At 45.1% G+C, this 27,492-nt stretch overlaps 1 protein-coding gene across 4 annotated transcripts in view; it reads left to right on the top strand.

Moving 5' to 3' along the window:
• TTYH3 (tweety family member 3) overlaps positions 1-27,492 on the top strand; it is an 84,408-nt gene that overhangs the window by 19,211 nt on the left and 37,705 nt on the right. For all 4 annotated transcript variants that reach the window (XM_075830357.1, XM_075830356.1, XM_075830354.1 and 1 more), the window contains exons 2-5: positions 2,157-2,326; positions 14,623-14,734; positions 18,315-18,535; positions 23,149-23,244. In XM_075830357.1, coding sequence (XP_075686472.1) covers positions 2,157-2,326; positions 14,623-14,734; positions 18,315-18,535; positions 23,149-23,244 — 599 coding nt within the window. The remainder of the gene's footprint in view (positions 1-2,156; positions 2,327-14,622; positions 14,735-18,314; positions 18,536-23,148; positions 23,245-27,492) is intronic.

The following is a 27,492-nucleotide window of genomic DNA, read 5'->3' as shown; positions in this document are numbered from 1 at the left end:
TACCTGTGGATAGGGGTGGCGCTGTTTTTGGAAGCAAGCTGCCATGTTTTTCTAATCCTGGAAAACATTTTTTACGCAGCCGTATTACAGATGTAAGTGGCACACGACGCCCCTACTGGACCTACAATTTATATATAGTGTGTGTATTTTTTTGGTCTGTAATAGGGACTGGTAACGTTCCGCCACGCAGGGCACTTACACTCGCAGCGTACGCCCTAGGATAGTCCCTTTGTGTAAACGTTTCATGCGGTCACCCTTGATGCGATCCTGTAACGTGGTCATTGCGGCGGTGCCTATAGACGGCGGCACACGTGGGGCGGCATCCATTAATAGCGCAGTGGTGTGGATGACAGCGAGGGCTCAGTAATGGGCCTGTGAGTGACTCACTGTTTTTGGCAGGCTCTTATCTTTTCGTGTTACGATTTCTCAATACGTGGGAGATTTTCCTGCGCTGCCTACAGTAAACGGTAAAGGCTTCTCATGCTGTTAGTAAATGGAGGATTATTGCTGGAAAACAAATTCCACCCGCTGCACTTTATACCCACTCAATACATTTAACACTTCATCTGCACGGAAAATCCTCAGGAGGGTCCATGGCACAGGACCGGGGGTCGGTTTCTTGTGGGATCTGTATTAGCAGCCGTATTGGTTGTCACCCAGCTTTCCCAGGATTCATCACTCAGCATTTCTTGTATCCTGAATAGTAAATATAGGGGAGTGGGAGATGGCTGTGTAACTCGGTGCCATTCTGGGAAATCGGGTGACAACCCATGTTAAAGGGGTATTCCTAGGGAGACGGCCGCCGAATCCAGGCCGAGAATGAATAGAGAGGTGGCCGCACATGTGGATACGGTGGCCGGCAGGGACCCACATCTATCAGACATTTATGGCATATCCATGGGATATGTCAAATGTCTGAGATGGGAATAGCCACTTAAAGGGGTATTCCCGACTAAGATCTTTTATTTGTCACCCTGCACCTTTATCGAGAACGGGGGTCATCTGACCACCTGGTTTGCCCGATGCGACAGCTGCTGCCGATTCCGAGTGTTGCTCGGCTGTTTCCATGTCTCCCATGCAATAGAATGGAGACTAGTCCCTGCCTGGAATAGGCAACTTGCGGCCGCCGCATCCGGTTCAGTGACCCCTGTACGTGATAGATCTCTGGGATCGGCTCCTATATCAGACATTGGCAGAAGCAGATCATGTGGGTATGAAATAAATGTCTTAGTTGGGAATGCCCATTAAATGGCTATTCCTATCTTAAACATTTATGGCATATTCATGGGATGTGCCATAAATGTCTGATAGATGTGGGTCCTTTCACACACCCCAAAAAGGGCCATGAAAACGAGCGCGGATCCACGCGGCAACTCATTGATCGGCACTCGTTTGCTCCTCTCACAAGAAGCAATGCTTGGTTATGTATGGGGTCGAGTGATCGTTACTACAATTGTTGCTGCCGACAACGGTGATATTTAAAGGGTAACTGAACATTCAACAAACTTCTGACCTGTCAGAAGTTTTGATTGGTGGGAGTCTGAGCACTGAGACCCCCACCAATCGCTAAAACGATGCAGCAGAAGCGCTCATGTGAGCGCTGAGCCGCTTTTTCTGTTCGGCTTTTTTCGGAAAGTCGATGTATCGGAGTACAGGCTCAGACTTTCTATTGAGTCCGCTCCCCGCTACAGTGATTTCCGAGAAAAGCCGAACAGAAACTAAGCGGCTGAGCGCTCACGTGAGCGTTTCTGACACTTGGTTTTAGCGATCGGTGAGGATCTCCGTGCTCGGACACCCACCGATCAAAACTTCTGACAGGTCACTATGGCATGTCAGAAGTTTTTGGAACGTTTAGTTCCCCTTTAATGCTGCGTAAACTATACGATCAGCCGATTAATGATCATCCCGCTTGTTGTCGGCAGCACGTCCTCTGTCTACACCGGGAGACGCGCTACCGACTCGGGATCGTTTTTTTTTTGGGCCGCATGAAAGATACGTTTGCTTGTCAATCAGCTGATCGTTGCCCTGTTTACACAGCTTGTTTGCCCAATTATTGGCCCGTGTAAAAGGGCCTCAAACCAACCCTTAGACTTGACAGGAACGATTCTTATTAGGACAATGTTGTGCCTTCTGATTGGGTTTTGTCTCTCTTGCAGTCTCTGATGCTCCTGAGTTGCGTGGCCCTCGCCTGTCTGGCTCTAGATCTTCTGTTCCTGCTCTTCTATTCCTTCTGGTTTTGCTGCCGTCATCGTAAGACAGAAGAAAACACAAATGCGGATTGTTGCTGCACCGCGTGGTGTGTGATCATCGCCACCCTCGTCTGCAGGTGAGGACTGAGCTGCGAAACTGTTACTTTGGTAAATCCTTATGGATAAGGTAAAGAAAAAAATGGCAATAAATGAGACAGTAAAGGAACGATCCAGGTAAAACGGATAGTTACAGAAGGGCCTAAAGGGGAGGTGCACGACACAGGGATTTTCTCTGTTTTTGTATGTGTCATGCTCCGCCCCCTCAGACCCTGCACACTGCTTAACAGTGTATCAGTTTTGCCTGGAATGTTCCTTTAACCCCGTAAGGACTACATTTTTAGTTTTTCACTTCCCGCCTTTCAACAGCCATAAAATTATTTTTCTGTCAGTAGAGCGGTGTGAGGGCTTATATTTTGCAGGAGGAGTTGTAGTTTATATTGGTAGCATTTAAAGTACCATATAATGTACTGGGAAGCTGTAAAAAAAAAATTTGTGGGCTGAAACTGGGAAAAACTGCATTTCCGCCATAATTTTTTGGGTTCTGTCTTTTGTGTCTTTCACCGTGGGGTAAAAACAACTTCACTTTATTCTGTGGCTCAATACGATTAAGGTGATACCAAATTGAATTATATATATATTATTATTTTTTTTACTACTTATTGGTACATGACTTTTTGATCACTTATTTTCTAAAAAAAAAATAAAAAAAAAATTGGGCACGAAGTTGATCAAAAAACAGGGATTTTGGCGGTTTACTTTTTTTAATGGCGTTCACCATGCGCATTAAATAATGCTATATTGTAATAGTTCAGACTGTTTTACGGATGTAGCAATATTAATTTTGTTTCCTTTTTTTTTTTTTTACATTACTTTAGAGGAAAAATGGGAAAAGGGGGATTTTTGAACTTTCTTTTTTTTAATTTATTTTTTAACTACTAAAAATGTTTTTCCCACTTCTTTTCAAAGCCTCAGATGCTGCAGTCGCGATTGACCGCAGCATTTGAGGGGTTAAACAGCCAGGAACAGCGCGATCGCTATTCCTGGCTGTTAGTCCTGGGTGTCTGCTGTAAAACACAGCTGACACCCGTAGCATATTCAGCGCGTGAGCGCGCCCCATGCTTCTCCCCCTACACCAATGACGGGAGTAGCGCTGACATACACTGGAGCACCTTATACTTACAGACGTGGCTGTTTTTTGAGGGCAGCCGTATTCCTAAAATGAGCGAAACTGAGGCCACCGTTGTACAGTAATAGCATAGACTTATATACAGGTGTGGAGATTTATAAGGATGCGTCGGCAGCTGTTCTAAAGAGATCCTGTCTCCTCTCTCCTGACGTGCGATTTAGTAAATACTTGTATTTCCCATAAAATAACAAATCTGGAGCATCTTTTCTTAGAACTCTGCGTTGTGCCGTTCCTCTCTTATTCCTCTTAGAGATGTATGAAATTGATAACTGGGTGTTACCATTTCCCTTGTCAAAGAGGCGTGTCCCTACAGTCTCAGTGTCTGATTGGACCGTGTCAGTTTGTGTAGGGACACACCCCCAACTGGTAACACTTGGTTCTTTATTCATAAATTTCTAGGATGCATAACAGAGGAACAACATGCAGTTTTGAGAAAAGATGCTCCAGAATTGTGGTGTTTTTTTTAAATGGGGAATACAATTCTTTACTAACGCAGACCTGTCAGGAGAGGTGACATTTCCTCTTTAAGGGGATATCCTTAAGATTTATAAGTGCAAATTGCCATCATATAGGGATGAGTCAAACAGAGCTACTGCAGGGGTAATGTCCGGCTGGCCCGGGCTACTGCAGGGGTAATGTCCGGCTGGCCCGGGCTACTGCAGGGGTAATGTCCGGCTGGCCCGGGCTACTGCAGGGGTAATGTCCGGCTGGCCCGGGCTACTGCAGGGGTAATGTCCGGCTGGCCCGGGCCGCTGCGGGGGTAATAATGTCCGGCTGGCCCGGGCCGCTGCGGGGGTAATAATGTCCGGCTGGCCCGGGCCTCTGCGGGGGTAATAATGTCCGGCTGGCCCGGGCTGCTGCGGGGGTAATAATGTCCGGCTGGCCCGGGCTGTTGCGGGGGTAATGTCCGGCTGGCCCGGGCTGTTGCGGGGGTAATGTCCGGCTGGCCCGGGCTGCTGCGGGGGTAATAATGTCCGGCTGGCCCGGGGTAATGTCCGGCTGGCCCGGGCTGCTGCGGGGGTAATAATGTCCGGCTGGCCCGGGCTGCTGCGGGGGTAATGTCCGGCTGGCCCGGGCTGCTGCGGGGGTAATAATGTCCGGCTGGCCCGGGCTGCTGCGGGGGTAATGTCACCTGGAAATAGAAGTCCTCGTGTTTTTCCTTGTTTATTAATATTTCATTGTCTTCTTAGTTCTCCCCGGATCTAGGGAAGCTGAGAGATAACCAATAAGGTCACTATTACATCTCTCACCTTGAGAATCACCTGCCTTTCCCAAACTCCTGAACGGGAAATCTGCTTATCTGTGCAGCGTTACATGAGCAGTGGATGTATCGTCGTATAACCAGAGAGAGTTACTTACTGCTGCAGTCTGGGAAAGCTGGGTGATGTGAGCGGTAATAGCAGCCGGAAGGGATGTCACCCAGCTTTTCCAGAAAACCATATAACTGAGGAATGTTTCTTTTAAAGGAGAACATCCTCACACATGGCAGATCTGCAGGGAGACGAGCGCTCGCTGGGTGACTTTCCACGCTGCCTCAGGCGTCCGGCCCACAATAGGCTCCTCTCTCCACTCAAAATAGAATATTTCCTCAGATACCGGAGTGTCTGCCTGTAATTAACACTTGTCAGATCCTTCTAAGAACAGAAAGCCCGGGATAGACGACTCCTTGGATAGAATATTCACTCCTTGCGTCTCTTCACATATAACAGTTTAATGTTATGTCAATGGGAAATCCTATAGACCGGGGGTCCACAAACGTCGCCTCTCCAGCTGTTGACAGACTACAAATCCCAGCATGCCACGATAGCCTAAGGCTTTATTATTCCAGCCAAAGGCTGTCAGGGCATGCTGGGAATTGTAGTTTCACAACAACTGGTGTGACAAACGTCGCTGACCCCTGGTCTAGAATTTCTCAGGACCCTGATTAACATTTGGGTCGTTTATTTATACTGGTTCACTCTCCTGGCATGTCTCTCTTATTAAATACTTGCGTTCCCCATAAAGTTACAATTCTGGAGTGTTTTTTTTTTTTTTCTGAGAACTTTACGTTGTGCTATTCCTCTGTTATTCCTCCTAGAAATGTAGGAATAAATTGACAACTGGGTGTTACCTGTTTCATTTGTCAATTGGATATGTATAATCAGTGCTGACAATGTCAGACTGGACACATCCTATTAACAAGGAGAGTGGGAACACATAGTTGTTAATGTATTAATACATTTCCAGGAGGAATAACAGAGGAACTGTACAATGCAGGGATCTTCTTTTAAAACGGTTGTCCATTTTAGATATCCTATTTCCATTTACCTGGATAGGGAATTCTGAGTTAGTGGGGGGGTCCTTTGTTCAGGATCCTCATCTCTTGGCCAAAGTGGAGAATGGTTACAAAGATATAGGGGAGGGCGTTGTAGACTTCCTTTTTGTATCGCCCATGCAACTTGCATGACAGAGAAAACCATGATTAATACCCGCGGCGCCGCGATTGCAAGTGCAACGAAGTCAGAGTGCCAGCCCCGCCCCTCAGCTCTCCGTAACCGCTCTAGTGGTCATCTGATTCACTTGCGACCGACGCATTGGGGTGTCAAGCGTCAATTTCTCGCTCGTTCAACTTGCATGACCGAGACAAAACGTAACGTCACAATGCCCTCCCCCTCCCGTATATCGCAACGTTAGCAGGTTTTAGGCCTCACAACTGTTGACCAATTCCCTTTAACACTGGATTGCATTTTAAGGCTGGGATTACACGCAGACTATGCTGTGCTAGATTTACATAGGGGGTCACCCGAAATACACGCAGGTAATGCAGAATGATGACGTCACCACAGGAAGAGAAGTGGCTCGTGTGGCAGGAGTTGCAGCAAATGTATTGTGCAGCGTGCGCGGTCTGAAAAAGGAGTTAGTCCGTAACACTCCTCCCAATGCACATTGTGGTTTCTGCTGATGAATATGTCCCGTTGTCCAAATCCCCACGTTCCTGGGGTCAATGACCATCGCTGGGGTTCCTTCTTGTCATTTCATGTACAAAGTCACTGTGAAGTTTTCTGAGAATTTCTTTGTTTAGAAGTTGTCGTGCCGGTGATGACGTCATTGTTGGTTCTGACCACCCTGTAAATGAATAGCGAACGAGACTTCTGACCTACTGTGCTGGTGGCACCGCCAGTCACTGCGACCTCCCCGAAATAATCCTAAACAGACTTTACAACTAGTTACACAACATCCGTCTTTTCTATTTGTCAGTATTGCTAAAAGCTTTCCATGTACGGACCCATTCCCTTTTTGGGTCTATAATGTGCCCGTGCAGGCACTCTGCTCTGGAGCTGGGGAAGAGCAGTGGTTTTCCTGACGGGACCGTTGGGCATTTGTCAGCTGATCTGGCCATTTATTAGAGATAATGGTTTTCTTTCAGCTGTTAGATTGACAGCGCTTGTGTTGCTGCGCTCCTGTAATATACATTTCTTACAGATCGTCTCCAGGGCTCCGTCTGGAGATCTGGATTCCGCTTTTATCTTGGCCTCCAGACCACAACAGTGTCCTCCATTTCTTGTATATTGACGCTCGAAGTTCTCTCTTTGTGGGGATTTCTATTAAGGTTCTTCGAGAGTATAGATTCTCCTTGCGGGAGATCCAGGGAATCCTAAAGGGGTATTCCCATCTCGGGCATATCCTGTGGATATGCCATAAATGTCTGAGATGGGAATAGCCCATTAAGGGCAATGCTCCCTGGGAATAGTATGCAAAATCACTCTCCTCCAGAAGGAAGAAAAGTCTTATCTAGTGCCGCCTGTAGGTGACTGCCCTGTATAAGTCCATGCCCGACCCTTTATACAGCCTTGAAACATGACTCTGGTTAATAGCCAAACCAGAGACACCCTTGTCCTGAAGACTCTCTACCAGCTGGAGCTCCAACAAGGAGAATCCGTACCCTCCAAGAGCTATGTCAAAGGCGTCGCAGTCGGCCAACCAGAGGCTTACTCCGCACTGTTTTGGAGTTGTTGCTCCTCATCAGTACAATCCTATCCGTGTCCCTGGTTTGGCTGTCTCTGTTTTTAAGGCTCTATAAAGGGTCGCACATTGACTTACAGAACAGCCCCCTACAGACGGCGCTAGATAGTTTTCTTTAAAGGCATTGCAGTCAGAATTGTATAAAGTCCTCACCCCTATACAGATATATTCCGAAAATTAATCGGCACAGAATTTTGGACCTTAAACCGGAATGATAAAAATTAATTAATACGAGTAGAGCCCATTGTGAGTTGTGCTATTGGGCCGCCTGATACTTGTGTAGACCCCTTATTGACTCCCCGTTATGTGGGGACCAAAAATGTATTATCCGTGTAGTCCCTGCAGTATGTGAGTACACCCGCTAATATACATTCCAGTCCCGTGTCGTGCTGATTCTGAGATTTTTATAGGTTGTTATAGCGCTGCCGGGGGAGTGGAAGTCTAGTTGCACAGTCTTCCTTGATGACGACACGACTGTCATGTGATCGGCCCCGCTGTACTCTATGTATAAGCAGGAGCCGTAGTACAGCGATGACATAGAGTGCATTGGGGTCGGTCACATGACGAAGAATGGTATTGTCATCAAAGACGACTGTGCAACTAGACCTCCGGTCCCCCGGCAGCGCTATAAAAATCTTAGAAAATCTCAATCAGCGTGACGGGGGACCGGAATGTATATTAGCGAGTGTATCACATACTACAGTGACTACACTGATGATGATTTTTGTTCCCCGCATAACCCCTTTAATTTATTTATTTTTTTACTCCTCCACCAAGTGGACGACATCTGATTCTCCGTGTCTTCTAGTTGCAGGCTGATGGTCTGTGTTTGCTGCATCACGGGGGGTGTATTGGTGCCTGTTACCGTTTTGTATACGGCTACGAGAGCACCAAGAAGATAATGTAATAAGAAAAGCAATTTAGTACCAGAAAGTCCCACATCTCTGCCAGACTTCATTTATTGGGTATATTATGTAATTGAATATGTTCAACTGCTACTTATTGATTTTTCTTCCATCGTGAATCCCACATAGATGTAATTCTGATCTGCTCCCGATGTCCTAGTAATCTGATTACTGACCGTTTATTGAATCGTGTAAATCAAATCTGATGGTGGCGCCTGGCGCTAGGTGTATACAGATGCGGGGGTGGCTTTGGGCCTGGTGTCAGTCGTATTATACAGGTTCCATACTTTGATGTGAGTTTGCCCCATATAACATCAAGTGTACTGTCCATGTCACGGCAGGCCTTATATAAGAAGGTGCCCTGTGTGGTATCTTGTGTTGGCGCCCCCATATGGTGTTCTGACATATAATAAATAAACATATACAACACCTATGTAAATACCACCATACTGTGCTGGACTAGACCATCATACAGTGACCAAATAACCGCTCCATACGTAGACATTGTATAGCACTGGTATTAGATGACTAAGTTGTACTTCTATACGTTTAATAATTAGACGCCTGGTGGTCACAAAAGCTCGGGTGATAGGCCATCTGGCGCCCCCTTCAGCAGTAGCGTCTGATGTGCCATGTGCATATGAGTTGGGATTAGAAAAACATCGCTGCTTCCTTTCAGGAACCCACTAAACACCTGTCCATGGGTTATGTCTGGTATCGCAGCTTGGCTCAATTTAAAGGGCTTTTCCCATATTTATATATAACCTGTCCACCTGATGGGTGATCAATATCTGATCGGTAAGGGTACGATCACTGGGACCCCCACCGATCATGGGAACGGACTTACTTTGAGGTTCATGGGGAGCCCCGTAGCAATGGAGATGTAGTGTGCACACTCTGCCACTGCTCCATTAATTTCTATGGGCTGCCAAGCGCTAACTTCAGCAGCCCCATAGAAGTGAATGGAGCAGTGTCCAAGCATGCACGCTACCGCTCCATTCCTATGGGGCTCTCGGGAACGGCAAAGTAATCCCGTTCTCAAGATCGGTGGGGGTCCCAGCAGTTGGACGCTTACCAAATAGATATTTATGACTCATAAGTGAATGAGTCTCCGCTGCAATACCACTCAAAACCTGTGGACCGGTGTGGCGCTGTGTTAAATAATACTAACAATTTATGTTTTTAGAAGAAAGCAGCTACGCTTTTCTAACCCCGGAAATCTCTGTTAAGGTCATTCACTAATAGATGCTGCTCAGATTTGGTTCCCGAAAGGTGATTTTTGGAGACCTCCGGTTTAGGGTGAGGGACAGGCTTTATTGATTTGCATGATGAATGTCCATGGGGATCTGGTTTAGACCTGAGTACTTAGACATTTCTGGCATCCCTCTATCGGTAAGATGTGGGTCCCCTGTTGTGAAGACTTGTGCATGGTTCTCTCTATTGCAGTTTATGGAAGTTACGGCACCAGCAGAGCAGCCACAAATAAGCTGGGGGGCACTATGGGCAGTAATAAGCACTGACTGCAATGATGGGAGTACAGTACGGTCAGTGGAGCAGGGGAAGTGCAGTCACTGGAGTGATGAATCACTCTTCACTATCTGGCTCCTTTCTTTTTCAGCATGACCGCTCCCCTGTGAAAAAAACTGGGGCGATCAAAAGTGGTTGGCGGAGCATAGTTCCCTGACCTCAACCTTGTCAAGTTTTATTAGCTTGATTTGACAAGCTGATTGTGAGCCAAGACTCGTCACCCGACAACCGTGCCAGACCTCACTAATGTTCTATTCCTGCAGCCATTTTCCAAATCCGGTAGAAGAGTGGAAGCTGTTATATAGATCCATTCCATATTAAAGGGTTTCTCCGCTTCGGACAATCCCTACATGTTGGAAGGATCCCTTGGCAATAAGCAGATCACAAAGTTCCCTCCTGCTGGGAACTCCAACGATCAACTGTAATCTATGGAGAAACCTGGCAGTAAGTGTTAAATTTCTCTGCAGTGCCACCACAGGAGGAATTAAGTATTACACCGTGCCCATTCAAATCAACGTATTATCTGTGCAATACAGGACAGGACACGTCCTCCAGAGCTAGAGACGCTCTTCAATCTGGCCAAGAGATGAAGATCCTGAACAGAGGACCCCCCCCCCTCTATTATCCCAGAGTTCCCGAATAGAGTGTATAAAAATTGCTTTTTTGCAACGAGACAATCCCTTTAATACCCATGGTGAATAAGCTACTCACACAAGCACATATTGGATATAATGTTCAGGGGTCCGCATACATTTAGCCATATAGTGTAGATATATTCCCCTTTGGTGTACCCTATAAAGCTCCAGTCATATCTACGTTAGTATTAGGATTGCCTCCCTAGGAAATGTCACGTCCATGTGCAGTGAGAGCGATCTTTTTATCTCTGCTCGTATCTCCGCCATCGCTCACCCTCTGCTCGTATCTCCGCCATCGCTCACCCTCTGCTCGTATCTCCGCCATCGCTCACCCTCTGCTCGTATCTCCGCCATCGCTCACCCTCTGCTCGTATCTCCGCCATCGCTCACCCTCTGCTCGTATCTCCGCCATCGCTCACCCTCTGCTCGTATCTCCGCCATCGCTCACCCTCTGCTCGTATCTCCGCCATCGCTCACCCTCTGCTCGTATCTCCGCCATCGCTCACCCTCTGCTCGTATCTCCGCCATCGCTCACCCTCTGCTCGTATCTCCGCCATCGCTCACCCTCTGCTCGTATCTCCGCCATCGCTGGCCCTCGTCTCCGCCATCACTGGCCCTCGTCTCCGCCATCACTGGCCCTCGTCTCCGCCACCACTGGCCCTCGTCTCCGCCACCCCTGGCCCTCGTCTCCGCCACCCCTGGCCCTCGTCTCCGCCACCCCTGGCCCTCGTCTCCGCCACCCCTGGCCCTCGTCTCCGCCACCCCTGGCCCTCGTCTCCGCCACCCCTGGCCCTCGTCTCCGCCACCCCTGGCCCTCGTCTCCGCCACCCCTGGCCCTCGTCTCCGCCACCCCTGGCCCTCGTCTCCGCCACCCCTGGCCCTCGTCTCCGCCACCCCTGGCCCTCGTCTCCGCCTCGCTTTACAGTGTTTACAGCTACAATTTCCATTTGCAAAAAGGAGAACGCGAGTGTTTGGAGTTCAGCCATTGTTGTTGTTTTCTTCAATTTAATTTCAATTTAGTTTTCCCAGACTCGTACCCAGTCCATGCCTCCACCTTAAAACCTAGGATCTGTAGTCCATGCTGTGCTCTAAACCAGTAGTCTCCAAACTGTTGCTTTCCAGCTGTTGCAAAACTGCAACTCCAGCCTGCAGCTTTCAGGGCATGTGGTTTTGCAACAGCTGAAAAGCTGTGAGTTGGAGACCACCGATCTAAACCAAACTGAACCCGAAATCCTCACTGATACTAGCAATTGACTTCATTGGGCATTATGACCTTTACTGACCTTTGTTAGAAAATGTTATGCAATTTTCTCATATTTTGTTTTTCAGTTCCTCAGTTTAATTTCTGCCTATTTAATATGTATTTTTTTTTCTCAAGAACATTTTTGTTTACACCAGTATAAGGCCCTGTTCACATGGAGGTTTTTGCAGGCAGAAAAAAAAAATCTGCCTCAGAATTCCTTCTGGAATTTTAGGCAGATTTTGAATTTCCTGCACGTATATTTTTTTGGGCTTTTTCTGACCCATTGATTTCAATGGGAGGTTAGAGGCAGAAATTGTGGCCAAAAGCCTCCCGGGAAGAAAAACAAAACACTTTACTTACCTCCCATTGAAATTAATGGGGGAGGGGGGGGGGCGATTTCAGCCGTGTTTTGGTGTGGATTCAGACGCAGATCCCACATCTAAAATCCGTGCCAAAAAACTCTGTGAAATGACCCTTAGGGCTCATTCACATGGCAGTGTTTCGTTCAGTATTTTGCATCAGTATTTTTTTTTTCACCACTTTTTCCACAGCGGAGATTCCACCTGAAAATCTTCACAATTTGCGGTTTTACGGCCGGAATTTCCTGCGCTTTCCAGGTCTGATATGCTGCGTACTCTTGCGCAGCGTGTCCGACTCGTGGGACTTACCCTAATGTTTCTCAAGGCTGAGTTTGCCTTTATTGTATACAGTCTAGATGATCCTTCATGAGCTGAATACATCCGTCCCAGTCCTTATGGTTTGCTACAATGTGTCAGTGTAGTCAAGAATGTATCAGCCTGGAGTCCAGAGGATTTTCTAGACTGGATGTTATAGGTGTAAACTCTCACCTACGAGTAGTGTCGGTGTATGTTCACACGCGGCAGATTTGTTGCAGAAACTTCTGCGACTGAATATCTGTTCTATACATCTGACTTGGTAGGTGATAAATGTTTGACCACTGGGACCCCCACCGATCTCTACAGCGCTGTACTCGGGTGTGTCCGTCGGTCCTATAGACCTTAAATGGAGCGGCAGCGCACATTCGTTACCGCCTCTGTATTCAAAATCCGCACTGCGATCATCAGTGGTCATGACCCCTGTTTTAGAATCGGTGGGGGTCCCAGTGATCATACGTTTATCACCTATCTTATGGATTGGTGATAGAATTGTAGGAAAACCCTTCGGTTTTCCGCCTCTGGAGGTAAACAAGAATGTTTTTATTCACGAACAGCAAGCAGAGATTTTGCAATGAAAGACATTTAGGCGCAATCTATAGTAGAAAGTTACAACTCTTCATTACCTGCAATGATTAAGCTTTTATATAACCTCAGAAAACCTCTTGTATGACATTAGAAAACATGGATGCTTTCTTTCAGAAACAGCGCCGTTCCTGCCTATAGGCTGTGCCTGGTATTACAGCCCATCAGACACCCACTGGTTTAACTCTTGAACATGTCTCATTATTATGTTGGTCACATGACTTTTCCAGCTTCAATTAAACTCCTAATTTCTATGGAAAGACCAGGAAGACTAATTCAGGATAATAACGCCGCCCGTGAAGGAATAGTTGTCGCCTCCCCCGACTTTCTCGTTCACCATTTTTGCATTCACCCTACGTATGTGACCGATGCAGGAATTGATGAGGACGGTGCATTGATCTGCCTCTTATCTCGCGGCTGCGGTCCGGGTCGAAATATTAATAGAGAATCTAATGAGTCACTTGTAACTATATCGTTACCATTGTGGGTGACGTTTTCCAGCCTCTGGCTTTTCTCTGCGCACGGTCCTGCTGGTTACTGATCCAGGTCAGCTGCTGTTTTCGTATTACTTTGTTCATATCCTAAACTCTCATTTATAATGTCAGGATATTCGCTGCTGTGTAATAAACGGGTTTATTTTATGACCTGCAGAAGAGCTGTCCCAAGAGCATGGGAAATTCTGTATACCAGAGACATCCGTTATATCTTCAATGGATCCTCCATCTTTAATTGGGGACCTGACGGGACAATCCCTTTTAATGGTAGTCACCCAGCATATATAATATAATATGAAAGAGCGTGTTGACTTTTTCAATCAATGTTATTTTATTTCTCCAATGCATCTAAAATAACAAATGAAGCCGCTTGGAAAATAGTCTTGATTTTAAAAATATCCTGCTGTTTTGTGTATACAGCTCCCATGTCTCTCCATGGCGATAGACCTCAAACAACTCTGTGTAGGCTGATCCTGCCATCATGTCTTCTACTGTTTTTAGATTGGCAAGAGAAGTGGACAGATGGTAGAATGGACTAGATGGGGTTTGCTTGCAGGCTGTAACCATAGAGACGCATAGGTCTGCATAGGAGCTGTATACAAAAGTTGGTAGATTTGCTATTTTTTTTTATTTTTTTATGAAGACTATTGCCAAGAAAGAAAAAACTGGTTGCTAAAGTATGCATACCCTTCAAAATAGGGGGAAAAACAGAGATATAGTGACAGTAGGGGAAGCATCTTGGAGAGTTGGCGGTCTGGTTGCTTAGGCAGCTCCTTTACTAGAGTCTTTTGGACCACCTGCCCTCCTGGCCGCGTGTCCGACTGTCACTTTTAAGCTTCTGGTGGGAGACTCGTTCGGCAACCTCATTAAAAGTCCCCTCTAAGCCTGTCAGTGGTGGTCAGCAGGAATACAGTGGTTTAGGTTCACTTCATCCATGGAAAGCTTCTACAGCTGCCCGGTTGTTTTTGCCGTTTTCGGAGATCTGCGTTACCCATTAGCTGATACATTGCTCCAGTTATTTCTTCTGAGGGATACGATCCGGTTCGGTCACTTGCAGAGATCACTCGTCTTTCTTAAGTCTTTTACATCATAAGTAATTTCTGCTCCGTTTCTCTCTTGCAGCGCTGGCATAGCTGTCGGTTTCTATGGCAACGGGGAGACCAGCGATGGCATCCACAGAGTGACCTATTCGCTGAGACATGTCAACCGCACCGTGGCAGGAATCCAGGATCGGGTTAGTAGCAATAAATAGATTGGATGTACATTCAGCATATTGTGTAATGTCCCCTATATATCCCGGAGGGAAAGCTGAGTGATGGGCAGTGTGGCCACTATTACAGCACCCACATAGTGTCGCTTAGCTTTCCCAAACTCCTGGTCATCGAAGATACACGAGCCACGGGTTTATCGTGGCACAACTAGGGAGATTTGCCATTTTGGAATCTTGGAGAGCCGGATGAGGGTTATACTCTTGGTTTCCCGGTTCGTGTCTCCGTCCGCTTGCCCAGACTTTCCAACGTGCAAATCCGTTTACATTCTTGAAAGATGGATGGCAGCCTGTGTGGGTGCTGTAATGCCAGTCATAAGGTTTGTCATCCATCTCTCCCTGGAACAGATGGAATAGAATAGTAAGACTTGATGGGGACAAGCGTTACCCCACAATTCACTTTATTGAGTCGCCCTCTGCTGTCAAGTCTTAAGGTTTTGTTAGTTATATCTGTTCCTGTGAAAGCTGCATGACAACCAGTCATTAGTATGGATTAAAGGGTTTATTGGAGAACAAATTGTAAAAAACAGTAAAAGGATTTGCTGCAACGCGTTTCAACCTCGCATCAGTAGATGCCTGACGAAGACCTCGGTGCGAGGTTGAAACGCGTTGCAGCAAATCCTTTTACTCTTTTTTTTTTTTTTTTTTTTTTTTTTTTTTTTTTTACATTTTGTTCTCCAATAAACCCTTTTAATCCGAACTAATGACTCCATGGAATCGGTGATCTACTCGCACTAGAGCGCCCGGTGTAAGGAGCATTTTTCTTCCAAAGTTTCTTCATTATTTCCATGTAATGTTGGGTTGTTTGAGCGGTCAGTAGATATTCTCAGAATACAGACTTCTGTCCCTATTCTCATGTGATTTCATGAAGAAAGGGGAACAGAATATTGTCTCTTCAGCGGGTTTTTGCCTCGGACTTTGTTGGTGTTTTGTAACTTGTGACTTCTTGGAAGTAGCAGCGATTGCAGTCCGGTTACTCTGACTGAGCGCAGGGTGTCAGACGGGCACTTGACATGTCACCACCTCTGTTTATATAAATACCCGGAACCCGGCACGTACAGAACTGGTAAATGCCAAGGTCCTGCCCAGCTGCCATTCAATCTATTGTGAACTTGTCCTATATATCTGTTGTTGCTGCCAGTGAATGGGGACTCCTCACAATGAGCGGGATGTGCGGCTTTCCTGTTCAGCGTTACTATAGTTCTTGCTACAAACTGTCCAACATTAAGGAAATGCGCAGAATTCTTCTCTACCCATGTGACCCCGAACCCAATATATGTTCTATTAGGATGGAAACACTTCATAATACGTCCGATGTAGAACTGGCGCAAGTTTCTAAGGGACCGCCACAATTTTACTACTTGTCTTTATTCTTCCTCCTCTTTATTGGTTAAAATCGAGCTCAATATGGGGCCCACCGCGCCACTTTATCTTTGATCTCTACAACGTGTGACCCCCGTTTGTTTCCTGAAGGGGTTGTCTCACCACGTAAAATATCGGAGTTCTAGTATTACATGGCGGACATTCAGATGAATGATATATGGAAGTCGCCAGAGCTGTTTTTAAGAGTCTCTCCGCTCTGAGTTATAGAGGGGTGTCCCGAGTGTTGAACCCTGAATTTTATATGCCCTAATAGGGTATATGGACGGTATTTATCCCTTTTGCAATTGTATTTTAGAATCTTCCGTTTTAAAGGGGTATCCCCAGAATAGACGGTTATTACTTATCCACATGATGTGTCTGATCGCTAGGAGCAGAGTACAGGGCTCAGCTGTTTACGAGCAGCAGGACACGTGCTCAACTGCTGATCCATGGATCGGGGGGCTCGGGAGCTCTGGTTTAGTGATCGTGGGGCCCCCAGCGTTCAGAAACGTATACGTTTATACTATACATTATTGTAAAATATAATTGCGGCTCCTTTAAATAGCACAATGTGACCCTCAGACTTAAAAAGCACAGTCTTGAAATAGAAGCTCCTGATTTTCCCAGTGACTTCCGTCAGCAGTTTCCTCTTTGAGTCAAGTCACAGTCGGTAATAGGAGAAACCTGCATAGGAACCTAGACGGCCGAACCTACACGGATATATTGGGGAATAGGATATAGATCGACCCCCTAATGCACGTCTATCACTGGGAGTTCTCCATTAGGAGAATTAGTGATGACGCTGACACTGCACCTGACCATCCGCAGAATACAGGCTGCTGTTTGCTGCAACCCGCGTTCTGCCAATGAGGCTCAATCTGTCACAAAATGTAGTAGGCAAAATTTGGTGATTCTCCTTTCACTTACAAAGATCACATTCAAATTTTTCTCGTCATGGCGGACGTTTTTGCAAAAATGACAACCGGCAGCGCAACCGTATTGGTCGTCGCCTTTGAATCTCTTAGAGGGAATCGGCACTTTATCGCGTGCACATGATGACAAATTGACAGTAGGTCATCCGTTTCTAAAAAAGCAAAGTCAGATGTGACAATCGCAGAGGCTGTAGATGTCACGTTTTCAAAAATGGCCGCCAGAACAAAACCGAAAAAACGCCAATATCTCTAAAGAAATGTTGTGAATTCACCGTTAATCAAGGTATTATTTGAAGGCAATCTCCACCTGTTAACACCTTGTCGCTTTTACATTCTGTCTTGATTCATTTCTTACTATAGCTTTATGCCTAGGCAGAGGATTTGGAGGTCAGTATAAGAAAAATGAAGCTCCAGTATCGAGTTAAAACATAAAATTCTGCTTGCCAGCAGCCACCACTGGGCGGAGCTCACTGTATACTGTCTTTTATTGAGATTCATGTATAAACACACGATGAGTGTACCGATTCGGCACGAATCAAATAGTCCGAACTTCACAAATCCAAAACTTTTGGGGTTTGCGACACACTATTTGGCAAAATGGTAGCCACATTTTACAAATTAAAGGGGAGAAAAGAATTTAAAAAATGACCATACTCGCCACCTACCCCAGTCTCCTGTAGCGACGGATCCCTCCTGATAAGATGTAGCTCTGTCCCAAGTGATCACTAGAGCCAATCACAGACGTCGCTATGGAAGACCAGGGGAGGGGAGTATGGAATTTTTTTTAAATTTATTTAAGCGTTGCAATTACAAGTGCGCCGATTGCCCTGTTGACTCTCGTGTCTTCTCTGATTTTATCCAACCAGAAAAAATAAAATCTGTCAGACAATGCGATGCAATCAATTCGTGGCAATTTTTTATAATTTTTTTATTTATTTTTTTTGTTCAGATCGAATGTCGGCCCCGAAACAAATTTTGTGAAATTAACACATCTTTAATAAACACTATTCAGTGAGCTCCTTAGCTCCCCCTAGTGGTGGCTGCAGATAGGCACAGTTGAATCATTTATAGCTATGCAGGAGATTTAGAGCTTTGCATCAGAAACCACGGCGCTCTCTCCGAAATGAAGGTTTTTAGATCTATTTTGAATCTATTTAGGTGTAAAACAAAAAAAAAACAAAAACTGTCATTGTTCAAGATTTCATATTCATTTTAAACTTGATGTAATTCTGTCTGGCATCTTTTTCTCATAGGTCTCGGAAACCACCATAGCTCTAAACCAAACCGTGGAGCCAAATCTCCTAGAACTGGAAGCCATGTTTACTAAGCAGACCGATTACCTTCACATTGTTCAGAAACTTCAGGGTCTCCTGTACACACTGGTGCAACTAACCTCCGATATCCCGTTCTGGAAGAACACCAACATTTCTATGGATGACCTGGCTGAGCAGGTGGATTTATTTGACTGGTACAGGTAAGGAGATACCTGCCCCACCACATCTCCACACGAGGCACGCAAATAATTTCCTTATATTAATAGGGCAGGAGGAAATAGAAAGCCAGGACTGAATGATGCCAATCTTCCTCGCCCCTTCACTACCCTTAGCTGGGTGCCAATTTCACTCCCAAGCCTGAGGCCCCCATGCACACGACCGTGCCCGTCATCACAGGCACGGCCGGCCGCGGACAGTAACCCATTATAAAGTATGGGAACACGGTCCATAAAATAAAAAAATCGGCACTTTCTACGACCCAGACATCTTCCCGTCAATATACAGGAAGGTGCGTGTCGGCCATGAATGTGCTGCCTCGTAATATCGCCATATTCAATCTAAATTAACGTTGTGCTGTCAGCGAAGGAGGAGAACAGATATTTGGCATGAGCGGAGCCTTTTAAATAGACTTCTTATTGTGGCCATTGATTAAAAAAAAGATTCAGGTGCTAAATTGCAAGATATTCCCCGCTGATCTTAGATACTATATACTTGTCCGGTTAGATCTTCCTACACCTGTCTGTGAAACGACTGGCGAGCCAGAGATACTTCTGATCGTGGGTGCGGACCGTCTTATCTGGCGGTAGATAGACTCTAGTGTAAGCACCCCTTGTCTGCCAGTCACTTCATGCAGCAGACCCTCTTATTTACAATGCATTCAGAAAGTATTCAGACCCTTTACTCAGGACTTAGGTGAAGCACCTTTGGCAGCGATAACGGCCTCTTGTCTTCTCGGGTTTGATGCCACAAGGTTGGCACACCTGGATTGAGGATTTTCTGCCATTCTTCTCTGCAGATCCTCTCCGCTCCGTCAGGTTGGATGAAGACCGTCTGTGGACAGTCATTTTCAGGTCTCGACAGAGATGTTAGATTGGGTTGACGTCAGGGCTCTGGCTGGGCCACTCAAGGACATTCAGAGGGTTGTCCCTAATCCACTCCTGTGTTGTCTCGGCTGTGTGCTTAGGGTCATTGTCTTGTTGGAAGATGAACCTTCAGTCCAGTCTGAGGTCCAGAGAATTCTGGATCAGGTTCTCATTATGAATATCTCTGTTCTTTGCTCCATTCAACTTTCCCTCAACCCTGACCAGTCTACCTGTCCCATTCGCTGAAAAACACCCCACAGCATGACGCTGCCACCGCCATGCTGCACTGTAGGGATGGTATTTCAGACCACAGAATCCTGTTTCTCACAGTCTGGGAATTGTTTAGGTGCTTTTTTTTTTTTTTTTTTTTTCTGTGTATATTTCTGAGCAGAGGCTTCTTTCTGGCCACTCTGCCATAAAGCCTAAATTGGTGGAGTGCTGCAGTGATCGTTGACACTGGAAGTTTCTCCCATCTGCACACCGGATCTTTGGAGCTCAGCCAGAGTGACCATTGGGTTCTTGGTCACCTCTCTTACCAAGGCCCTTCTCCCAGGATTACTTAGTTTGGTGGGGCGGCCAGCTCTGGGAGGAGTCCTGGTTGCTCCAAACCTCTTCCATTTAAGAATTATGGAGGCCACTCTTGGGAACTTTCAGTGCAGCAGAATTTTTTTGTACCCTTCTCCAGATCTGTGCCTCCACACAATCCTGTCTCTGAGCTCTACAGGCAGTTCTTTCCTCCTCATGCTTGGTTTTTGCTCTGATATACATTGTTATCTGTGAGACCTTTATATAGTCGGGGGTGTGTCTTTCCAAATCATGTCCAATCAAATGTATTTACCACAGGTGGACTCCAATCAAGGTGTAGAAACATTTCAAAGATAATCTAGAGAAATGGGAGGCCCCCAGAGCTAAATGTCATAGCAAAGGGTCTGAATACTTATGTCCATGTGCAATTTTGCATTTTTCCTTTTTTAATAAATTTGCAAACCTTTCTAGAATTATTTTGTTACTTTGTCATTATGAGTGCAGAATAATGGGGACAAACGTGGATATTTTTTTTTTTTTACCAAAAAGCCTCAACATAACAAAATGTGAAAAAAAGTGAGTGTCTGAAGGCTTTCCGAATGCATTGTATAAGTAGTTCAACCTGATCAGAATTTCTCACCTCAATCTCTCCCTCCTAAGGCAGGATTCACACGAGCATGTTCGGTGCGTAAAGGACGGAACGTATTTCGGCTGCAAGACCGACCACACTGCAGGGAGCCGGGCTCCTAGCATCATACTTATGTACGACGCTAGGAGTCCCTGCCTCTCCGTGGAACTACTGTCCTGTACTGAAAACATGATTACAGTACGGGACAGTTGTCCTGCAGTGAGGCAGGGACTCCTGGCGTCTTACATAACTATGATGCTAGGAGCCCGGCTCCCTGCAGTGTGTTCAGTCCGGGACTTGCGGCCGGAATACGTTCCGTCCTTTACGGACGTAACGTGCTCGTGTGAATCCAGCCTCACTGTCTCTCATACTATTTACTCTAGCTAGTCTTTTTCTTTCTTTTCTTTTCTGACAGTTACTTTCCAGCTTTTAACATTTGGGACCAATTTTAGAAGAGCTCTGCTGGGAGCCGGGGTCCACATTTATTAATATTAGTGTATTTTGCAACCATGAAACTGGAAGGAGTAGTTGGCAAGAATTGTGTCTAGATTCAAATCTTCTGTGTCTGACTGTTTACGTTTGTTTTCCCCCGCTATGAGCAGCCGTACATTTGCAGCTTTTTTTAACCATTACCAAAGGAGTTTAAGTAGATTTACAGCTTTACCACATCGTCTTCTCTCACCTGGTACCTTTTTGGAGTAAAAACACGTATGTTGTGAATTTTTCTGCAATGTTTTAACACCTTCCCGACCGCCCACTGTCTTTTGACGTCAGGCGGTGCGGGTGCTTAGTCTACAGAGACGTCTTTTGGCGTCGCTGCAGATCAGGCTGATGAGCGCTCGTGAGAGCGCTCATCCTCTAAGCAGGAGCTGTTACTAACCGCTCCTGATCTTAGAGCAGCCTCCTGAACACAGCTGGGGTCGGCAAACATTCCAACCCCAGCTGTTTAACTCTTTGATTACCGCGGTCCGTGACCGCGGCATGATCAAAGGGAATTCCCCTCTTTGATCGCATCACCGGGATTCCAGTGATGCGATCAAACACCGGGGAATCCCTCTGCAGTCAGCCCTGGGGACCTACAAAGGACCCCAGGGCTGTCTGTTCCGTGTGCCTGCTGTTCGGGCACACTATGTGCTGCCCGATCAGCAGCCTGTGTCATAGTGACAGTGTAATGTATTAGCGTACAGAAGTATGCTAATACATTACACGTACAAAATAAAGTTGCAAATAAAGTTATCCCTTGATGGGATTAAAAAAAAAAAAAAGTAACAAAATAAATAAATAAAAAAAGTCCCAAAAAGAGTCTTTATTTTGCATAAAATAAATTTTATTGCCCCTACACTAAATAAAAACAAAATACCTACGCATATTAGGTATCTACACGACCGTAATAACCTGAAGAATTAATCTAATGGGTTATTTAGCGTGAAACGTGAACGGGATAAAAAATAAAAAAAAAAATATATTCCAAGAATCGCTTTTTCCTATATTCACGCCGTAAAAATTTTTTTTTTTTACCACCAAACTGTGGGGAAAAAAAAAATACTATTTCTCTCGCATAAAACAAGGCCTCATACAGCCACGTCAATGAAAAAATAAAAAAGTTATGGCTGCTGAAGCGCAGAGAGGCAAAAACAGAAAAATTGAGCTGGTCATTAACGTCTTTTCAGGCCCGGTCATTAAGGGGTTAATCTGCAATTTTAGCCAAAATGAGACGTAAACAAAATAATTATTTTAGGAGATGGGCTTCGTACGCATCTGCGTCAGGGCTCCGTTCTGACGTTCCGTCGGTGCTTCCCGTCAAAACGGAACCCTGACTGAAACAAACGGAAACCATAGGTTTCCGTTTGCATCGCCATGGATTTCGAATCCGGTGCAAATGGTTTCCGTTTGTCTCCGTTGTGCAGGGTTCCGTCATTTTGATAGAATAAATACCATAGTCGACTACGCTATTCATTCCGTCTAAACGACGGAACCCTTTCACAACTGACAAAAATGGTGTCCATTTGCACCGGATCAGTCACCACTGAAATCAATGGTGGTGCAAACGGAAACCTATGGTTTCCGCTTGTTTGTCAGGGTTCCGTTCTGAACGGGCCCTGATGCAGATGTGAACGAAGCTTTAAACTGCTGTTCAATCCGGACGTTGTGCCTGACTGCGTCTTAAACATCGAATCCCCGAGTATATTTGTTTGGCTTCAGCTAAATTCTAGTGGTAAATTCCTGAATTCTCCCCAAGTGTGATGTGTAAGAGGAGAGGAGTCTCCCAAAACTGTGTTTGTCACAACCGATCACTTTATCTAGAGCCTGTGAATCCAGCAGGTGGATTTGATGAGGCCCTGGCTCTGCATACGGTTTATTGGACACCTTTTTAATGTGCGTTTCATGTTCCCCTATCCTAAGACCCTTTTATGTTTTTCCGGAGCTACGCTTTATAACTGGTAGGTGGCCAACTGGTGATCGAGTCGGTAGTTACGGTGCGCTGTAACCTATTTAACAGCAGCTGCCATTCACATTCTTATAGCTCCTATCTAATATCAGGGCATTTGGTTAATGTTTTTGTCTCTTTTCTTTCTAGGTGGTTGGGTTACCTGGGCCTGCTCCTTTATCATGTCTTCATATGCCTGTTGGTGCTATTCGGCCTTATTCGGAACTCAAAGGCCATTCTGGCGGGGTGAGTAGTCGTGATCTGAACATATAGCATTTCTCTGTATCAACTTGGGGCTATTCGGATCTGTTCACATTGCGTTAAAGCTCTACGTCGGAAGTATACATCGGGGGCATACTGGTCTGGCATAAGCCGGGTGAATGGATACCATCGGCTTATATGCCGGCAGCTTTTTACATGGCATATGTCAAACTTAGGGGGTCTAATGCGATATGAACAGACCCTTACATGGGTTTAAAGATTTGGGTGTTACATGTACACCGGCGTTTTGCGCTATACAAAGGCGCAAGTCAAGAGAAAAAAAAATCCTAAATGGTGGATTTGTCCCCAGGAGGGCAGGCTTACGTTTCTAATGAATGTGTTTGCGTTGGAAGCTGTGTGCCGCTAACTACAGGAAGATTTATATATTTTACCTGCTTTAAACCGCGTAAAAGCTCCAACGACTCTGAAATAAATGCTCCTATTAAATAAATGCTGCGCCGGCAGACATTATAATGGACAATTACAATATCCCAAATTTAATATAAATATTTTTCCTGAATCCATTGCGCTGAAATAGCATTTTCTCAAATGATATTTATCAACATGACACAATCGGTAACGTTATGCCAGCTCTGAACTATGTGATAAAAAAGTGCATCTATTAAAGGGGTTGTCCAGTTTAGAAAACCCATTTTCATGGGGTTGTCCCAAGATTAAATGTTATCCCCTAACCACAAGTAAGTTGATAACATGCTGATCAGTGGGGGTCCGACCACTGTGACACTCACCGATCACGTGAACGGGGGTCCCGTTCCTCTGAATGAATTGAGCGGCAGGTCGAGCATGCGTCTTGCTGCTCCATTCATTCAGTATGGCGCTGCCGGAGTGAACCGAGTGCTCACTAGACAGTGAATGGAGCGACAGTACGTATGTTCGACCTGCCGCTTGATTCAGAGTAATGGGACCGCCGTTCTCGTGATCGGTGGGGATCCCAGTGGTCGGACACCCACTGATCAGCATGTTATCACCTATCCTGTGGTTGGGACAGCCCCTTTAGTATAGGGGATGCCTCTGTTCAGGATCTTCATCTCTTGGCCAGGGAGCGGTTACAAAGAGTCTGTGAATAGACACTGTGTAATTCTTAATTTCTCCTGTGGTGGAGCTGCAGGGAAATTTCAACACTTGCTACCGGCTTTCCCCACGGATCACAGCTGATCACTGGGGTCCCAGTAGGGGGACACTTTGTGATCATCTTATTGTCAAGGGACTCTTCAAACAAGTAGAGATTGTCCAAAGGTGGAGAACCCCTTTATGTACTATATGGCTTGCGTGTTATAACAATAGTAATGAGGTCCTGGAATGGTTAATAAATTACTGTATATCGTAAGTCACATCAGATCATCCAGAGAAATTGTATCAAAGGTCAAGTGAATGTCCACCAGTCGTTTTTTCGTTTCAAAATTCCCGCACTGATTAAATTTCTAATATATCTTTGTAGCGCGTAGACCACAGATTTTCTGAAACAGAGCTCCAAATCCCCTGCATAGATATAAAAACCATAGCATTGTTCCGCTGGCAGCGACCACAAGAGGCAGCTTACTGCATGCAGCGACCTCCTGAGCTCCCTCTAGTGGTGGCTGCAGGCAGACAGAATGTTTTCTTTTAATGCTATGCCTATGCAGAGGCTTTGGAGCTCTGTATCAGAAAAAGGGAGCGCCAACCATTATAAAGATAGACTAATAAGTTAATGAGCACAGAATTTTGGACCTAAAAACTACACGATAAAAGGTCGACTTTCTCTTTTAAGTATAAATCCATAAGTAAGAAGCCGATACAATACACAAATATATATATATATATATATATAAAAAAACGTGTAGTCAAGTATATCCAGATCACTAGGATGAGATTTCATAAAAACTTTGTCAAAGCGATAAAATATCTGTTAATAATAGCGCTAACCTTTTCTAAAAGATGTATTGTCTGAACATTTTTCTCACTTTATGGTCTTGTTGTTTTCCACACGGTTGTCCCTTTAAAGGGAATGTGTCGCTAGAATTATTTTTTTTTTTCAGTTAAACAGTTAGTATATAAATGATTACACATTGTTTGAATTTTTTTAATTTTTTAACAAGTCAGGAAATATTATAAATTTAGATTCTAATTTATAACATTTCCATGTGCTGGCCACTAGAGGGAGCAATTCCCAAAATTGCAGCATTGGCATGTGGTAAAGTAATCTCATTGCTTTATGCTGCAAATTTGGAGTAGACACTCTCTCTAATGTCCTCACACAATCCCACCTCCCTTATTCTGGCTAGTTGAATGTTCAAACCTCCTACACTGTGTGTCGCCATTTTCTGAGCGAATGCACAGTGTAGGAGGATTAGATACAGTGGTAATCAGACCGTATAACACGAACATACACAAACATAACTTACCTTCTCCTGCCGCCGCCTCCGCTCCTAGTCCTTGCGTCTGCGCTGCCTTCAACATATGGCCGGAAGCCGCGACCGGAAGTAGTCATCTTACTGTCCGGCCGCGGCTTCCGGTCCACATGAAAATGTCGCTCTATCAAAAACCTTCCTTTTGGTCTGTGTGGGAGCGGCACATGCGCCGTTCCCACACAGACGGTATACGCTATAGTGAATGGAACGGCTCCCGTTCACATTCTCTATGGGGATGTTTGTGCCGTATTCCATCTCTGTATGTGTCGTTAATCGACACATACAGAGATGGGAAAAAAAAATAGCAGCCCCCATAGACAAGAAAAAAAAAGGAAAAAAGTAAAAAGTACAACACAAAAACACAATTAAATAAAATTTTCTTTTTAATGACATACTAAAAGCAATATTATATATTTATATAATATAAAAAAAATAATTTGACGCCTTCCCTTTAAATCTAGAGTTCACAGCGTGACTCCGTAGCATAGGATTTCCCTGTAGCCCCGTGTTACCTTTTGCCCTGCAGCTTTTGGGAATTTTTCAGCTTGGCTTTGAGCTCAAAGCGCTTGAAAGTGTCTAATCCTCATCATTTATTCATGGACTGCTGTACTTTGAAGTGTCTTCGCTCTTCTGTTGCGTCCTGGGTGCCTGCGTAGAAACCTCCTCCGCTTTCAGGTTACATAAGGCGAAGAGGTGGCAGACGCTGAGAAACTTTCCCACATAGTGATGATGTAAGGAAGAAAAGTTAGAGGAAAAGCCGGCTGGATGAGGAGTTATTCTGCTTAGTCTGGTTGTCGCCTCTTTCACCCCAGGCTTTCATTGTGATAAAAAAAAAAAAAGTTTTCTGCAAACATCGTATAATTCGCTTGAAGGCTATGTACACCTTTGAAAACGTGTTTTACCAATTTAAAAAAACAACAAAAAACGTATTTTTTTTAAAATAAAAATGTTAATCAGGGTTTTTTGGTGCGACTTTGTAATTACTTTTTATTAAAAATTGTTACTTTTTGAGATACAGCTGCATTGTATCCTGTATACAGAGCAGCTGTATCTAGCACTGAAACCTGTATCCATCAGGTCAGCGGGACTGACAGGTTCTGTGACGCGCAGGATCGAGCTGTTACCGATCACATCTAAGTTCATAACAAGGATGTGATCTCTGACACGCAGAACCCGCTGTCACTGAACCAGTCAGTCCTGCTGACGTGACAGATTCAATTCTCCGTGCACGATACAGCTGCTCTGTATACAGGATATAAAGCAGCTGTATCTCAAAAAGTAAAAATTATTTTTCATAAAGTAATTAGAAAGTTGCACCATTCACACTGATAGACATTTTTTTTTTTTTAATCAAACAAGTTTTTATTGATAATACAACATCAGTTATACAGCCTTTACATTTCTTACAGTACTTTACAGAAAACATATAAAATTAACATAACATCACTTAAGTAGTGCAAAATTTCTTCAAGTACTTTATGGCATGTATACAACATCTTTGGTTATACCATCACCTATTTCTCCCTCCAACTGAACTACCCCCCTCCCTTGCAGTACTCCCTCTCTTCCCTGATTTTTCCACCACTCCTCCTCCGTGTCTCTTTCATAGTAAACCGATATTTCACCAGACCTTAAACATGTATATGTGCCATCCCTCCTCCAAATCTTATCTAGTGATCCGCATTGCCATAGGCTTGTACCCATTTACCCCATTGTTTCTCGTATTTCTGAATTGTCCCTCTTTTCAGATATATCCGCTGTTCCAGTGATACCGTGTGGTTAACATACCCAACCAGTTCAGCTACCTCCGGGGGATCCGCCTGCA

This window comes from Rhinoderma darwinii, chromosome 6 (genome assembly GCF_050947455.1).
Source record: "Rhinoderma darwinii isolate aRhiDar2 chromosome 6, aRhiDar2.hap1, whole genome shotgun sequence".
Lineage (NCBI taxonomy): Eukaryota > Metazoa > Chordata > Amphibia > Anura > Rhinodermatidae > Rhinoderma > Rhinoderma darwinii.
Note: the sequence above shows the minus strand (reverse complement) of the source record. Positions and strands in the feature narration are given on the sequence as shown.